The following is a 16779-nucleotide window of genomic DNA, read 5'->3' as shown; positions in this document are numbered from 1 at the left end:
ATCATTCTCAATCAGTACCCCGTTCCTGCCTTCTCCCCATACCCCCTGACTCCGCTATCCTTAAGAGCTCTATCCAGCTTGAATGCATTCAGAGAATTGGCCTCCACTGCCTTCTGAGGCAGAGAATTCCACAGATTCACAACTCTCTGACTGAAAACGTTTTTCCTCATCTCAGTTCTAAATGGCCTACCCCTTATTCTTAAACTGTGGCCCCTTGTTCTGGACTTCCCTCAACATTGGGAACATGTTTCCTGCCTCTAACGTGTCCAACCCCTTAATAATCTTATTAAGATCCCTCCAATCCCAGAGATTAACCTCGTGAACCAACGTTGCACTGCCTCAATAGCAAGGACGTCCTTCCTCAAATTAGTATGACTGACTTCTAAAAGCAAGTTATAATCTGGCAACTGAACTTCACATTCCCAAAATTAATAATAATCTAGTAATTAAACATATTTTTATTTGTGGATCAAGATTAGCTGTAAGAAAGCAGTCTATTTGGAGAATACCAATATCTTCCACATTGAAGGTATTTATTCACAAAATGATGGAGTAACGCAGCAGGTCAGGCAGCATCTCGGGAGAGAAGGAATGGGTGACGTTTCGGGTCAAGATGCTGCTATGCTGCCTGACCTGCTAAGTTACTCCAGCATTTTGTGAATAAATACCTTCGATTTTGTACCAGCATCTGCAGTTATTTTCTTATAATATCTTCCATATATTCTTTTTACAAATACAAAACCGTAAAAAATACCATGGCTGCATATTTCCTTGACCCTAAAGGAGACAGTTTATTTCAAGTTCATTCATTGCCTCATTTTCTTTGTTCTCTCCTTTGTTTTGGCAACCGTTTTCCTCTTGTGTAAAATTTGCCGCTTAGTCTTTGGAGGTGCGGCTTCAACAGGGAGAGTTGCCGCCATTTTATTTTTATTTTCTTTAAAACATTTATCCGTAGCTGCATCTTCTGCAAAAGAACAAATGCAGGAAAATAGTTTAAAATTTCAAGAGAACAATACAGCACGGAAACAGGCCCTTCAGCCCAACATGCCCATGCCGTCTAAAATGCCCCATCTACACTAGACCAACCTGCCTGCTTTTGGCCTATATATCCTTCTAAACCTATCCTGTCCATGTACCTGTCTAACTGCATTTCAAATACAGGTGCTCCCCTGCCTACGATGCTTCGACTTTGCGATGGTGCAAATGGCTTCGACCCGTTGGTGAGCCGCAGCTCGCTTCCGGCCACGTGATCACGTGTATTAAATGCATTTCGACTTGCGATATTTTCGGTTTCCGATGGGTTTCTCGGAACGTAACCCCGATCGTAAGTTGAGGAGCACCTGTATTGTTGTGATTCTCTGCCTCAGAAGGTAGTGGAGGCCAATTCTCTGAATGCATTCAAGAGAGAACTAGAATAGCGGAGTCAGGGGGTATGGGGAGAAGGCAGGAACGGGGTACTGATTGAGAATGATCAGCCATTATCACATTGAATGGTGGTGCTGGCTCGAAGGGCCGAATGGCCTCCTCCTGCACCTATTGTCTATTGTCTATTGTATGCGTGTGGGTGCGGGTTGCCTGCGGGCCCCATTTGATGTTGGGGGAGGGGGGGCAATGTGCCCGGAGGTTTGTCGGGGGGGGGATTGGTGGAGGTGCTGTGTGGCCACATGTTAGGATCTAGGTGTTGTTCACAGGACATGTCTGTGCTTGACTATTGTAGGGAGTGTGTGGATTCGAGCGGAAATGTCCCCGAGATAGATTGTGAATTGGATATATTTTTGGTCGCAAGTGGTGGGCCTTGATTGGGAACAAGTGAAGTCAACACTAACGGCAAAGGTTGACTTCACTTAGCACCTTGATCGTCCACTCCTTGTGTAACACTTGACCACCACACAGCTAGACAGGTGAGCCTAGCTTTGGTGTTGACTTCACTTAGCAGTTCTAGAAACATAGAAAATAGGGGCAGGAGGCCATTCGGCCCTTCGAGCCAGCACCGCCATTCATTGTGATCATGGCTGATCATCCACAATCAGTAACCCGTGCCTGCCTTCTCCCCATATCCCTTGATTCCGCTAGCCCCTAGATCTCTATCTAACTCTCTCTTAAATCCATCCAGTGATTTGGCCTCCACTGACCTCTGTGGCAGAGAATTCCACAAATTCACAGCTCTCTGGGTGAAAAAGTTCCTTTTTACCTCAGTTTTAAATGGCCTCCCCTTTATTCTTAGACTGTGGCCCCTGGTTCTGGACTCCCCCAAAATTGGGAACATTTTTCCTGCATCTAGCTTGTCCAGTCCTTTTATAATTTTACACGTCTCTATAAGATCCCCTCTCATCCTTCTAAGCGCCAGTGAATACAAGCCTGGTCTATTCAATCTTTCCTCATATGACAGTCCCGCCATCCCAGGGATCAGGTTTTGTAGGTTTTGGCCTTTGATTTTTTGATGCAGTGTGGTGGGTCGTGTCTTAGTGAGGTGAGTGTATTTTTGCATTTTTGCGTGGATTGGCCGCCCCCAACGGACTGTTCCAGCTGCTACGGTCAGGCAAACGCCTCCGCTGTCACGCTGTGAAAACGGAGAGGATGAGACGGAGTTTCTTCCCAAAGGCTATCAGGACTGTTAACTCTCATATCACCAGGGACTACATTTTCTTTTCTGTATTCATTTTAATTTATATGCTGTAATTGTAAAAAAAAAATTGCACAATCCGCAGTCGTTGCCACTTTTATTTCACTACACATCGTGTATGTGTATGTGACAAATAAACTTGACTTTAGATTTTTTAGATTTTAGATTTAGAGACTTGACTTGACCTAGACAATAGACAATAGGTGCAGGAGGAGGCCATTCGGCCCTTCGAGCCAGCACCGCCAATCAATGTGATCATGGCTGATCATTCTCAATCAATACCCCGTTCCTGCCTTCTCCCCATACCACCTGACTCCGCTATCCTTAAGAGCTCTATCCAGCTCTCTCTTGAATGCATTCAGAGAATTGGCCTCCACTGCCTTCTGAGGCAGTGAATTCCAGATTCACAACTCTCTGACTGAAAAAGTTTTTCCTCATCTCCGTTCTAAATGGCCTACCCCTTATTCTTAAACTGTGGCCCCTGGTTCTGGACTCCCCCAACATTGGGAACATGTTTCCTGCCTCTAACGTGTCCAACCCCTTAATAATCTTATACGTTTTGATAAGATCTCCTCTCATCCTTCTTGACTTGACTTGACCCGGCCAGCAAGGAGGTTGCCCACCCCCGGTTCAGGGCGGGAACACCGCCTGCCTGACATATGAGCAATTAAAACAGTGAATGCTCAAGAGGAAGAATTGCAGGAGCAGGGATCCTTGGAGAGCAGTCAAGCAAAAGTAGAAATGAGCCTCTGTACCTTGACCTTGTGCACCTCGATCGTCCACCCCTTGTGTAACACTTGACAACCACACAGCTACACAGGTGAGCCTAGCTTTGGTGTTGACTTCACTTAGCAGTTCTGGACATTTCTGAATCTAGAACAGAAATAGATATAAATTGTAGACATCATCCACAGATGTACACCAGGGGCCGTTAAGCCAATAATTACGTTAATGTTTAAACAAAGAAAAACAAGAACCGTAGATGCTGGTTAATAGTCAAAGGGACACAGAGTGCTGGAGTAACTCAGCGGGTCAGGCAGCATCTCTGGAGAACATGGATAGGTGACGTTTCACAGAGTGCTGGAGTAACTCAGCGGGTCAGGCAGCATCTCTGGAGAACATGGATAGGTGACGTTTCACACAGTGCTGGAGTAACTCAGCGGGTCAGGCAGCATCTCTGGAGAACATGGATAGGTGACGTTTCACACAGTGCTGGAGTAACTCAGCGGGTCAGGCAGCATCTCTGGAGAACATGGATAGGTGACGTTTCACAGAGTGCTGGAGTAACTCAGCGGGTCAGGCAGCATCTCTGGAGAACATGGATAGGTGACGTTTCACAGAGTGCTGGAGTAACTCAGCGGGTCAGGCAGCATCTCTGGAGAACATGGATAGGTGACGTTTCACAGAGTGCTGGAGTAACTCAGCGGGTCAGGCAGCATCTCTCGAGAACATGGATAGGTGACGTTTCACAGAGTGCTGGAGTAACTCAGCGTCTAGCTTGTCCAGTCCTTTTATAATTTTATATGCTTCTATAAGATCCCCTCTCATCCTTAAAAATTCCAATGAATACGAGCTCAATCTTTCCAATCTTTCCTCATATGACAGTCCCGCCATCCCAGGGATTAACCTCATGAACCTACGTTGCTCTCCCTCAATAGCAAGGATGTCCTTCCTCAAATTAGGAGACCAAAACTGCACACAATTTTGCAGATGTCTCACCAGGGCCCTGTACAACTGCAGAAGGACCTCTTTACTCCGATGCTCAAATCCTCTCGTTATGAAGGCCAACATGCAATTAGCTTTCTTCACTGCCTGCTGTACCTGCATGTTTACTGTAGACTTTAGAGATACAGCATGGATAAAGGCTCAAAGGGCCGAATGGCCTACTCCTGCACCTATTGTCTATTGTCTACATCTCGACGTGCCTTCCCCTCTCCATCTCATCCCAGGCTGCACATTATCATTCATGAAATGAAATGCATGCTTACCTCCTCGACAGTCAGCTTCCACAGTTTAATGTAGCCATCGCTGGAAGCTGTGGCTAGAACGTTATTCTCTCCCACTTGGAAGAAGTGCAAGGCTTTCACTCTGAAGAAAAATTTAAAAGTTGAAGTCAGATGATTATAAAGACATGGAGCCATACAGCGCGGAAACAGGCCCTTCAACCCACCACGCCCATGCCAACCAACATGTCCTATCTACACCTGTCCCACACCTGCATTTGGCCCATATATTCCTCTAAACCTGTCCTATCCATGTAGCTGTCTATCTGTTTCTTAAACGTTGTGGTAGTCCCTGCCTCAACTACCTCCTCCGGCAGCTCGTTCCACATTCCCGCCACCTTTTGCATGAAAACGTTTGCCCTCTGGCCCCTATTAAATCTTTCCCCCATCCACCATAAACTTATGTCCTCTAGTTCTTGGTTCCCCTACTCTATAGACAATAGACAACAGGTGCAGGAGGAGGCCATTCGGCCCTTCGAGCCAGCACCGCCATTCAATGTGATCATGACTGATCATTCTCAATCAGTACCCCGTTCCTGCCTTCTCCCCATACCCCCTGACTCCGCTATCCTTAAGAGCTCTATCTAGCTCTCTCTTGAAAGCATTCAGAGAATTGGCGTCCACTGCCTTCTGAGGCAGAGAATTCCACAGATTCACAACTCTCTGACTGAAAAAAAAATTCCTCATCTCCGTAACGTGACCTCTAACATCTATGCTCTGACTATCGAAGGTTAATGTGTCAAAAGCCTTCTTCACACCCTATCCACTTGTGATGGTACTTCCAAGGAAAATGAGGTAAAGAACACGAGAGGAATAGATCGGCTAAATTCACAGAGTCTTTTCCCCAGAGTCAGGGAATCAAGAACCAGAGGACGTAGTTTTCAGGTGAGTAGCGGAAAGATTTAATAGGAACCTGAGGGGTAACTTTTGTTTTTTACACACAAAGGGTGGTGGGTTTATGGAACGAGCTGCCGGAGGAGATAGTTGAGTCAGGGACTGTCGCAATGTTGAAGAAACATTTGGACAGGTGCATGGATAGGACAGGTTCAGAGGTAGGTGGGCCAAATGTGGGCTAGTGTCGATGGCACATGTGTTGGTTGGTGTAGGCCAGTTGGGCCGATGGGCCCATTTCCACGTTGTCTCACTATGTGAAAGTAACAAAGCAGAGAATGCGTTGAATTGAAGAGATGCACCTTCTGCGCTGCCCAGATGTGATAAGACATCGTTTGCAATCTTCTTTCACGCAAAGGTTATTCCTCCCTCATCCACCAGTGTTATCAAACCCTTAACACACCCGAAGCCAACGGGCAGCACCCTCCCTCACCACAGACTGATCGCGCTCCAGAACTAGGGTTGCCAACTGTCCCGTGTTAGCCGGGACACCCCGTATTTTGGGCTAAATTGGATTGTCCCGTACGGGACCGCCCTTGTCCTGTATTAGACCCGGGGGCCGCTGTAGGCCCGGACACTGTAGGCCCGGGGGCCACTGTAGGCCCAGATACTGCAGGCCCGGACACTGTAGGCCTGGATAGTGTCGGCTAACGGAGTGTGTTCGGGCGGCGGGGCCGAGTGTGTACGCCGAACAGAGGTTGCGTAGCAACCCGCCTCTCGGCCCGGGCGGCCGCCATTTGTGGAGCGGGAGCACGTGGCCGCTGGCTGGGTGAGGTCACGTGGGGCGCGGGGCGGTGATATCACATTTTGTCCCTTATTTGAGAGTGAGAAAGCTGGCAACCCTATCCAGAACTGAATGCATCTTTCTGGTGGCAAGAGTCAAGGGTGTGTTATTGTCATGTCCCAAAACAGAACAATTGAATCCTTCCCTGCAAGCAGCACAATTTGTAAAAAAAAGAACGAACAAATAATAATAGTGCAAAGACAAAAATAATACCCCCGTCTAGTCTGAAGAAGGGTCTCAACCCGAAACGTCACCCATTTCTTCTCTCCAGAGACGCTGCCTTTCCCGCTGAGTTACTCCAGCATTTTGTGTCCATCTTCGGTATAAACCAGCATCTGCATTTCCTTCCTACACCCCCCCAAGTCTATGTAGTTCGGAGCTTATTTGGAGGTTGTTGTGTTTAATAGCCTGATGGCTGTAGGGAAGAAGTTGTTCTTGAACCAGGACGTTACAGTTTTCAGGCTCCTGTACCTTCTTCCCGATGGCAGGGGTGAAATGAGAGCGTGGCCAGGGTTAAATGGATTAATTGTAATCGTGTATTGTCTTTCTGCTGACTGGTCAGCACGCTACAAAAATCTTTTCACTGAACCTGGGTACACGTGACAATAAACTAAACGGATATGAATATTTAGGCGCACAAAGTCACATTCCCATTGATTAACTGGAGGCCCTGTCTGTTTATTGAAAGATAAAAGATACTCAGTATTGTTCCAAGAGCGGGAGTTGTCTTGGTTCGAAGTAATGCAGGGAGTTGCCCTGATGTTCTGGATAACGTTCAACCCTCAACAAACACAACTAAAGTTGAAGAATTAACTCGAACAGCTATCTCCATTTTTTTGTGTAAGAAGGAACTGCAGATGCTTGTTTCAACCGAAGAAAGGCACAAAATGTTGGAGTAACTCGGCGGGACAGGCAGCATCTCTGGAGAGAAGGAATGGGTGACGTTTCGGGTCAGTCCGAAGAAGGGCCGATTTCAAGATGGCAGTGGACAGAGGAGAGGATCGGTGTCGCCATGACAACGGGCCTTTGCGGCAAAGATAAGCCTGCACTCTTACACTCAGTCTACAATTACGCTACCATTGTTATGCTTTTGTACTTATCTATGATTGTGCAAAACGAAGAAAGTCACTGTACATAGACAGACATAAAATGCTGGAGTAACTCAGCGGGACAGGCAGCATCTCTGGAGAGAAGGAATGGGTGACGTTTCCGGTCGAGGCCCTCCTTCAGACAAGACCCTTCTCTCACACATTCCTTCTCTCCAGAGGCGCTGCCTGTCCCGCTGAGTTACTTTTTGTGTCTATCTCATTTTTTTCTTTGATCATAGATCAAATTTGTGTACTCAGCGGGAGATCCAGCATCTCTGGAGAGAAGGAATAGGTTACACTTCGGGACTTGATTAGTAAGGGTGCCAGGGGTTGTGGGGAGAAGGCAGGAGAAAGGGGTTGAGAGGGAAAGATAGATCAGCCACGATTGAATGACGGAGTAGACTCGATGGGCCGAATGTCCTGATTCTGCTCCTATCAATCATGAGCTTTTTTGGACGACAAAGACTTTCACCGTACCTGGTCTCGTGAGCCTTAAATTCACAAAGACATTCCTGTGAGTCTGTGTTATAGAGTCTGACGTGCTCTTCATCTCCCGCGATGGCAATGATGGACTCCTATGCACCAATGAAACAGACTTGATTTTAATAACAATAGACAATAGACAATAGGTGCAGGAGGAGACCATTCGGCCCTTCGAGCCAGCACCGCCATTCAATGTGATCATGGCTGATCATTCTCAATCAGTACCCTGTTCCTGCCTTCTCCCCATACCCCCTGACTATGCTGTCCTTAAGAGCTCTATCTAGTTATCTCTTGAATGCATTCAGAGAATTGGCCTCCACTGCCTTCTGAGGCAGAGAATTCCACAGATTCACAACTCTCTGACTGAAGTTTTTCCTCATCTCCGTTCTAAATGGCCTACCCCTTATTCTTAAACTGTGGCCCCTTGTTCTGGATTCGCCCAACATTGGGAACATGTTTCCTGCCTCTAACGTGTCCAACCCCTTAATAATCTTATACGTTTCGATAAGATCCCCTCTCATCCTTATAAATTCCAGTGTATACAAGCCTAGTCGCTCCAGTCTTTCAACAAATGACAGTCCCGCCATTCCGGGAATTAACCTAGTTAACCTACGCGGCACGCCCAAAGTGAATACAATTATACACATAGTGAAAGGCCTAAATAAAGTGGATGTGGAGAGGATATTTCCACCAGTGGGAGAGTCTAGAACCAGAGGCCGTAGCCTTTAGGAAGGGGATGAGGAGGAATTTCTTTAGCTAGAGGGTGGTGAATCTGTGGAATTCATTGCCACAGACAGCTGTGGAGGCAAAGTCAATGGTTATTTTTAAGGCGGAGATTGGCAGATTCTTGATTAGTACGGGTGCCAGGGATTATGGGGAGAAGGCAGGATAATGGGGTTAGGAGGGGAGAGATAGATCAGCCATGATTGAATGGCGGCGTAGCCTTGATGGGCCGAATGGCCTAATTCTGCACCTGGAACTTATGAACTTTGGAATTATATTGTAGGACTTCTAAAATGACGACCTTCAAACACAGTGGGCTGGAATCTCCTGGGACATACTGTAAATCCCAGAGACGATGTTTTAAGTTTATTATTGTCATGTGTACTGATGTGCAGTGAATAACTTTGATTTGCTTGCTATCCAATCAGATCATATACATCGAAGGTAGACACAAAATGCTGGAGAAACTCAGCGGGTCGGGCAGCATATCGGGAGAGAAGGAATGAGTGACGTTTCGGGTCGAGACCCTTCTTCAGACTGATGTCAGGGGAGGGGGTGGGACGATGATAGAATGTAGTCGGAGACAGGAAGACTAGTGGGAGAACTGGGAAGGATAGAGAGAGAAAGCAAGGGCTATCTGAAGTTAGAGAAGTCAATGTTCATACCGCTGGGGTGTAAACTACCCAAGCGAAATATGAGGTGCATTTCCTCCAATTTTCTGCTGGGCCTCACTCTGACAATGGAGGAGGCCCAGGACAGAAAGGTCAGGTCAGGTTGGGAATGGGAGGGGGAGTAGAAGTGCTGAGCCACCGGCACTATCCTACACACATTGGGGACAACTTACAATTTTACCAGAGCAATCTGATCAAATTTGGGGCCCCATATCTGAAGAAGGATGTGCTGGCTCTGGAGAGGGTCCAGAGGAGGTTTACAAGAATGATCCCTGGAATGAGTAGGTCGACCTATGATGATCGTTTGTCCGCACTGGGCCTGTACTCGCTGTAGTTTTGTGGAGAGGATGTTTCCACTGGTGGGAGAGTCTAGGACTAGAGGTCACTGCTTCAGAATTAAAGGACATTCTAACAGGAAGGAGATGAGGAGGAATTTATTTAGTCAGTGGGTGGTGAATCTGTGGAATTCTTTGCCACAGAAGGTCGTGGAGGCCAAGTCAGTGGATATTTTTAAGCAGAGATAGATTCTTGAATAGTACATGTTATGGTCAGAGGTTATGGGGAGAAGGCAGGAGAATGGGGTTGGGAGGGAGAGATAGATTAGACATGATTGAATGGCAGAGTAGACTTGATGGGCCGAATGGCCTAATTCTACTCCTATTCCTTTTGAACTGGACCGTCCTTTCACCAACTAGAGAGAAATCCTGACCTACAATCTACATCACTGGAGAACCTCAGACTATCTTTAACCCGTTCAGTGCCAAGCCAGAGTATACTCGGGTCATGGCCAATTGTGAAAGAAAAATGATAGTGAACAGGTAAATCAGCCTTTATCTTGCACTAAATGTTATTCCCTTTATCCTGCACTGTGGACGGCTGGATTGTGATCATGTACAGTCTTTCCGCTGACTGGATAGCACGCAACAAAAAGATTTTCACTGCATCTCGGTAAACATAGAAACATAGAAAATAGGTTTGGCCCTTCTTATTTAAGAGCGCCAAATACAGGAAGCAATCTAGGAGATCGCTCAACAAACAGATTCACAGAAACATAGAAAACAGGTGCAGGAGGAGGCCATTTGGTCCTTCGAGCCAGCACCGCCATTCATTGTGATCATGGCCGATCATCCACAATCAGTAACCCGTGCCTGCCTTCTCCCCATACCCCTTGATTCCGCTAGCCCCTAGAGCTCTATCTAACTCTCTCTTTTAAATACATCCAGTGAATCGGCCTCCACTAGCTTCTGTGGCAGAGAATTCCACAAATTCACAACCCTCTGGGTGGAAACGTTTTTCCTCACCTCAGTTTTAAATGGCCTCCCCTTTATTCTCGAGACTGTGTGGCCCCTGGTTCTGGACTCCTCCCCCAACACGCGAGAGAAAAACGAAACTAAGACCAACACTAATGCAAACGTACCGTTATATATTTCACTGAAGAGATCCTTTGATCACACGTGATGACACCACTGACGGAGGCTGTTTGCAGCGAGTAAATGTCCAACTGGTTGTTAGAAACCACGACGTAACTATCTCCACTGGGAGACCACAGGACAATGTGAGCGTCTGAAACACAACAAAGGGTCCGTCACAAAGGAGACGAGGAGGGATTTCCTCAGTCAGGGGGTGGTGAATCTGTGGCATTCATTGCCACAGACGGTTGCGGAGGCCAAATCAATGGGTATTTTTAAAGCAGAGGTTCATCGGTTCTTGATTAGTACGGGTTTAGAGATACAGCGCGGAAACAGACCCTTTCGGCCCACCGGGTCCGCGCCGACCAGCGATCCCCGCACACTAACACTATCCTACACCCACTAGGGACAATTTTTACATTCACCAAGCCAGTTAACCTATATACCTGCACGCCTTTGGAGTGTGGGAGGAAACCGAAGATCTCGGAGAAAACCCACGCAGGTCATGGGGAGAACGTACAAACTCCGTACAGACAGCACCCGTAGTCAGGATCGAACCCGGGTCTCTGGCGCTGTGAGGCAGCATCTGTACCGCTGCGCCACCGTGCCGCCCTTAAACCCTATTTGCTGTGCTGGGGTTGTTTCCTTTCAAACAGAGATAATCGAGGGACATTTAACTGAGGTGTATAAAATTCTGAATGAGCTAGATTGCTTTCCCAGCCCCTTCAATTTGATCACTGCCTAAATCATTAAAAAAAGTACGGAATGAACTTACTCTGTTTTATAGATTTGATGAACGCAGATTTGCCATTAATTAGATTCCATGTCCTGAAGAAACAAAAAAGGTAAATGAACGAACAGAAATGCCATAACAATTGCCACGGTGCTGAGCAAGAATCAAGAGTGTTTTATTGTCATGTGTCCCAGATAGAACAATGAGATTTTTACTTGCAGCAGCACGACAGAATATGTAAACATAGTGCACTGTAAATAATATAATAAACGAGAGAGAAAAAAGTTGTGTATATATATAAATACACACAAATACACACCGATCATACACACCGATGTATACACACACATATATACACCGATCAGCCGAAACATTATGCCCACCTGCCTAATATGCTGTTGGTCCTCCGTGTGCAGCCCCATACGCAGCAGGGTGCGATGCACTGTGTATTGTGACACATTCCTCCCGTGACCACCATTAACATTTTCTGTGACTTGTGCCACAGTCGACCTTCTGTCGGTTCGGACCAGACGGGATAGCCTTCGTTGCCCTCGCGCAACGATGAGCCTTGGGAGCCCAACACCCTGTCTGTCGCCGGTTTGTGGTTTGTCCCTCCTCGGTCCACTGTTGGTAGGTACTCACCATTTGGACTCCAAATTTGAGGAAGGATATTCTTGCTATTGAGGACGTGCAGTGTAGGTTTACTAGGTTAATTCCCGGAATGCCGGGACTGTTATATGTTGAAAGACTGGAGCGACTAGGCTTGTATACACTGGAATTTAGAAGGATGAGAGGGGATCTTATCAAAACGTATAAGATTATTAAGGGATTGGACACGTTGGAGGCAGGAAACATGTTCCCAATGTTGGGGGAGTCCAGAACCAGGGGCCACAGTTTAAGAATAAGGGGTAGGCCATTTAGAACTGCGATGAGAAAAAACTTTTTCAGTCAGAGTTGTGAATCTGTGGAATTCACTGCCTTAGAAGGCAGTGGAGGCCAATTCTCTGAATGCATTCAAGAGAGAGCTAGATAGAGCTCTTAAGGATAGCGGAGTCAGGGGGTATGGGGAGAAGGCAAGAACGGGGTACTGATTGAGAATGATCAGCCATGATCACATTGAATGGCGGTGCTGGCTCGAAGGGCCGAATGGCCTCCTCCTGCACCTATTGTCTATTGCTGACCGGGAGCACCCCACAAGCCTTGCCGTTTCAGAGATGCTCTAACCCAGTCGTCTGGCCATAACAGTTTGGTCCTTGTCAAGATGGGCCTTGTCAAACAGGCTCTTCTCCTGGATGCTGTCTGACCTGCTGAGTTACTCCAGCATTTTGTGATCTAACTAGATGCTGCCTGACCTGCTGAGTTACTCCAGCATTTTGTGATACCTTCGATGTGGCCCTTGTCAAAGTCGCTCAGGTCTTTACTCCTGCCCATTTCTCCTGCATCCAACACATCAACTGCAAGAACTGACTGTTCACTTGCTGCCTAATATATCCCACCCCTTGACAGGTGCCATTGTAACAAGATAATCAATGTTATTCACTTCGCCTGTCGGTGGTCATAATGTTTTGGCTGATGGGTGTGATATATAGATATATACACACATACACACACACATTCGTACACACGAAAAAACAAATAATAGTGCAGTAATAACAATAATAGTCTATGTAGTGTGGGGCTTATTTGAGGTTGTGGTGTTTATTAGCCTGATGGCTGTAGGGAAGAAGCTGTTACTGAACCTGGACGTTACAGTTTCCCCTCATAGTGAAAGGCCTGGATAGAGTGGATGTGGAGAGGATGTTTCCACTAGTGGGAGAGCCCAGGTAGGACCAGAGGGAACAGCCAGAATAAAAGGACGTACTTTTAGAAAGAAAATGAGAAGGAATTTCTTTATTCAGAGGGTGGTGAATCTGTGGAATTCCTTGCCACAGACGGCTGTGGAGGCCAAGTCAATGGATATTTCAAGGCATGAATTGCCAGTTTCTTGATTAGTACGGGTGTCAGGGGTTATGGGGAGAAGGCAGGAGAATGGGCTTGAGAGGGAGAGATGGATCAGCCATGATTGAATGGCAGAGTAGACTTAAGGGGCTGAATGGCCTAATTCTGCCCCTTAGAACTTATGAGCTGATCTGCAGTTTCTTGCGACAAGGCTGACATTTAAATATCGTTAGACCTGCTTTATGTCAGAGGAATGTACATACCGTAATGTTTTGTCTGTTCCCACTGACAAAGCCAGCTTTCCCGACGGATGTACGGACAATGACGACACGTGGCCTCTGTTTAAACAAAGCATCAACTTAATACCACATGAATCACGACTTCACGTATAGTTTAGAGATACAGCATGGAAACTGACCGTTCGGCCCACCGAGTCTACAGATGCTCCTCGACTTACGTTCCGATAAACCCAGCATAAATATCGTAAGTCAAAAATGTATTTAATACACGTGCAGAGTAGGTTTACTAGGTTAATTCCCGGAATGGCGGGACTGTCATATGTTGAAAGACTGGAGCGACTAGGCTTGTATACACTGGAATTTTGAAGGATAAGAGGAGATCTAAAAGAAACGTATAAGATTATTAAGGGGTTGGACACGTTAGAGGCAGGAAACATGTTCCCAATGTTGGGGGAGTCCAGAACAAGGGGCCACAGTTTAAGAATAAGGGGTAGGCCATTTAGAATTGAGATGAGGAAAAACTTTTTCAGTCAGAGAGTTGTGAATCTGTGGAATTCTCTGCCTCAGAAGGCAGTGGAGGCCAATTCTCTGAATGCATTCAAGAGAGAGCTGGATAGAGCTCTTAAGGATAGCGGAGTCAGGGGGTATGGGGAGAAGGCAAGAACGGGGTACTGATTGAGAATGATCAGCCATGATCACAGTGAATGGCGGTGCTGGCTCGAAGGGCCAAATGGCCTCCTCCTGCACCTATTGTCTATTGTCTACACCTAACTTACCGAACATCATAGCCACCTAACCTACGATTTCTACCGAATGTTTTCTTTAGTTTAGTGATACAGTGCGGAAACAGGCCCATTCGGCCCACCGGGTCCGCGCCGACCAGCGAACCCCGCACATTAACACTATCCTACACCCACTAGGGACAATTTTTACATTTACCAAGCCAATTAATCTACAAACCTGCACGTCTTTGGAGCGTGGGAGGAAACCTAAATATCTCGCAGAAAACCCACACAGGTCACGGGGGAGAACGTGCAAACTCCGTATAGACGACGCCCGTAGTCGGGATGGAACCCGGGTCTCCGGCGCTGCATTCGCTGTAAGGCGGCAACTCTACCATGCCGAATATGTATCGCGTTTGCACCATCGTAAAGTGGACATATCGCAAGTCGAAGCATCGGAAGTCGAGGAGCATCTGTACCCATCACCCATCACCCGTTCACACCAGTTCTATGTGATCCCACTTTCTCATCCACTCCCTACACACTAGGGGGGGAAATTTACAGAGGGACAATTAACCTACACGGCACTGTGGCGCAGCGGTTAGAGTTACTGCCTTACATCACCAGAGACCCGGGTTCAATCCTAACTACGGGTGCCGCCTGTGTGGAGTTTGCACGTTCTCTCTGAGACCGCATGGGTTTTCTCCAGGTGCTCCGGTTTTCCCCCCCACACTCCACACACGTACAAGTTTGTAGGTTGATTATACATATTGCGTAGGGTAGAATGAGTCCACAGGATAGTATGGTGGTGGGCCGAAGGGCCTGCTTCATAAGGTCATAAGGGATAGGAGCAGAACTAGGCCATTCGGCCCATCAAGTCTACTCCGCCATTCAGTCATGGTTGATCTATCTCTCCCTCTTAACCCCATTCTCCTGCCTGCTCCCCATAATCCCTGACACCCGCACTAATCAAGAATCTATCTATCTCTGCCTTAAAAATGTCCACTGACGGCCTCCACAGCCTCCTGTGGCAAAGAATTCCACCGATTCACCACCCTCTGACTAAAGAAATTCCTCCTCATCTCCTTCCTAAAAGAACGTCCTTTAATTCTGAGGCTATGACCTCTAGTCCTAGACTCTCCCACCAGAGGAAACATCCTCTCCACATCCACTCTATCCTGGCCTGTCACTATTCTGTAAGTTTCAATGAGGTCCCATCTCATTCTTCTAAACTCCAGCGACTGCAGGCCCAGTGCCGACAAACGCTCATCATAGGTTTTTCTTGGGATCGTTCTTGTAAACCTCCTCTGGACCTTCTCCTGAGCCAGCACATCCTTCCTCGGATTTCCACGCTGCACCTCGAAACAAAAAAATTACAAGCCCGCACTTCTTGGGGCTGGGGTGCTGGCTCGAAGGGCCAAATGGCCTCCTGCTGCACCAACCTTCTATGAAAGGACAATAGGTGCAGGAGGAGGCCATTTGGCCCTTCGAGCCAGCACCGCCATTCACTGTGATCATGGCTGATCATTCTCAATCAGTACCCCGTTCCTGCCTTCTCCCCATACCCCCTGACTCCGCTATCCTTAAGAGCTCTATCCAACTCCAGGAAACTGGAGGACACCCACGCGGGTCACAGTGATAACGTGCAAACTCCACGCAGACAGTACCGGAGGTCAGGGCCGAAGACGGATCTCTGGCGCTGGGAGGCAGCGGCTCTACCAGCTGCGCCACCGTGCTGCCTGGGGCAAGTGCGTACCTCCACACACGGTCATTCATCTGCAGCCCAGTTCCCAGCTTAGACATCCATTCCATTCAGCACTGCCATGTTGTGGGAGCTCAGCACCATCTACTGGCTGAACATCAGTCCCACCTGCCTGCGCTTGGTCCATAACCCTCCAAACCTGTCCTATCCATGTACCTGTCCAACTGTTTCTTAAACAATGGGATAGTCCCAGCACCAACTACCTCCTCTGGCAGCTTGTTCCATACACCTACCACTCTATGTGTGAAAACGTTGCCCCTCGGATTCCTATTAAATCTTTTCCCCTTCACCTTGAACCTGTGTCCTCTGGTCCTCGATTCACCTACTCTGGGTAAAAGACTGTGTCTCTACCCGATCTATTCCTCTCATTATTCACAAAATGCTGAAGTAACTCAGCCGGTCAGGCAGCATCTCAGGAGAGAAGGAATGGGTGAGGTTTCGCGTCGATACCCTTCTTCAGTCTGAAGAAGGGTCTCGACCCGAAACATCACCCATTCCTTCTCTCCTGAGATGCTGCCTGACCTGCTGAGTTACTCCAGCATTTTGTGAATAAATACCTTCGATTTGTACCAGCATCTGCAGTTATTTTCTTATATTCCTCTCATTAGATACCTAATCCATCTACTGCATCTACTCCGATAGATTTGAAATAAATAGCAAAATGCACAGATTATTGATTTGGAAATTGCACGATCATTACAGAACAGCAC

At 47.2% G+C, this 16779-nt stretch overlaps 1 protein-coding gene across 1 annotated transcript in view; it reads right to left on the bottom strand.

The window, feature by feature from the left end:
- Positions 1–480: 480 nt before the first annotated feature.
- pak1ip1 (PAK1 interacting protein 1) overlaps positions 481–16779 on the bottom strand; it is a 19946-nt gene continuing 3647 nt past the window's right edge. Inside the window, exons 4-10 of the mRNA XM_078426737.1 lie at positions 13610–13684; positions 11451–11503; positions 10684–10829; positions 7867–7964; positions 4612–4711; positions 3379–3496; positions 481–964 (exon numbers count right to left, since the gene is read on the bottom strand). Coding sequence (XP_078282863.1) covers positions 807–964; positions 3379–3496; positions 4612–4711; positions 7867–7964; positions 10684–10829; positions 11451–11503; positions 13610–13684 — 748 coding nt within the window. The 3' untranslated portion in view covers positions 481–806. The remainder of the gene's footprint in view (positions 965–3378; positions 3497–4611; positions 4712–7866; positions 7965–10683; positions 10830–11450; positions 11504–13609; positions 13685–16779) is intronic.

Source organism: Rhinoraja longicauda, chromosome 2 (assembly GCF_053455715.1).
Source record: "Rhinoraja longicauda isolate Sanriku21f chromosome 2, sRhiLon1.1, whole genome shotgun sequence".
Taxonomy (NCBI): Eukaryota; Metazoa; Chordata; class Chondrichthyes; order Rajiformes; family Arhynchobatidae; genus Rhinoraja; species Rhinoraja longicauda.
Note: the sequence above shows the minus strand (reverse complement) of the source record. Positions and strands in the feature narration are given on the sequence as shown.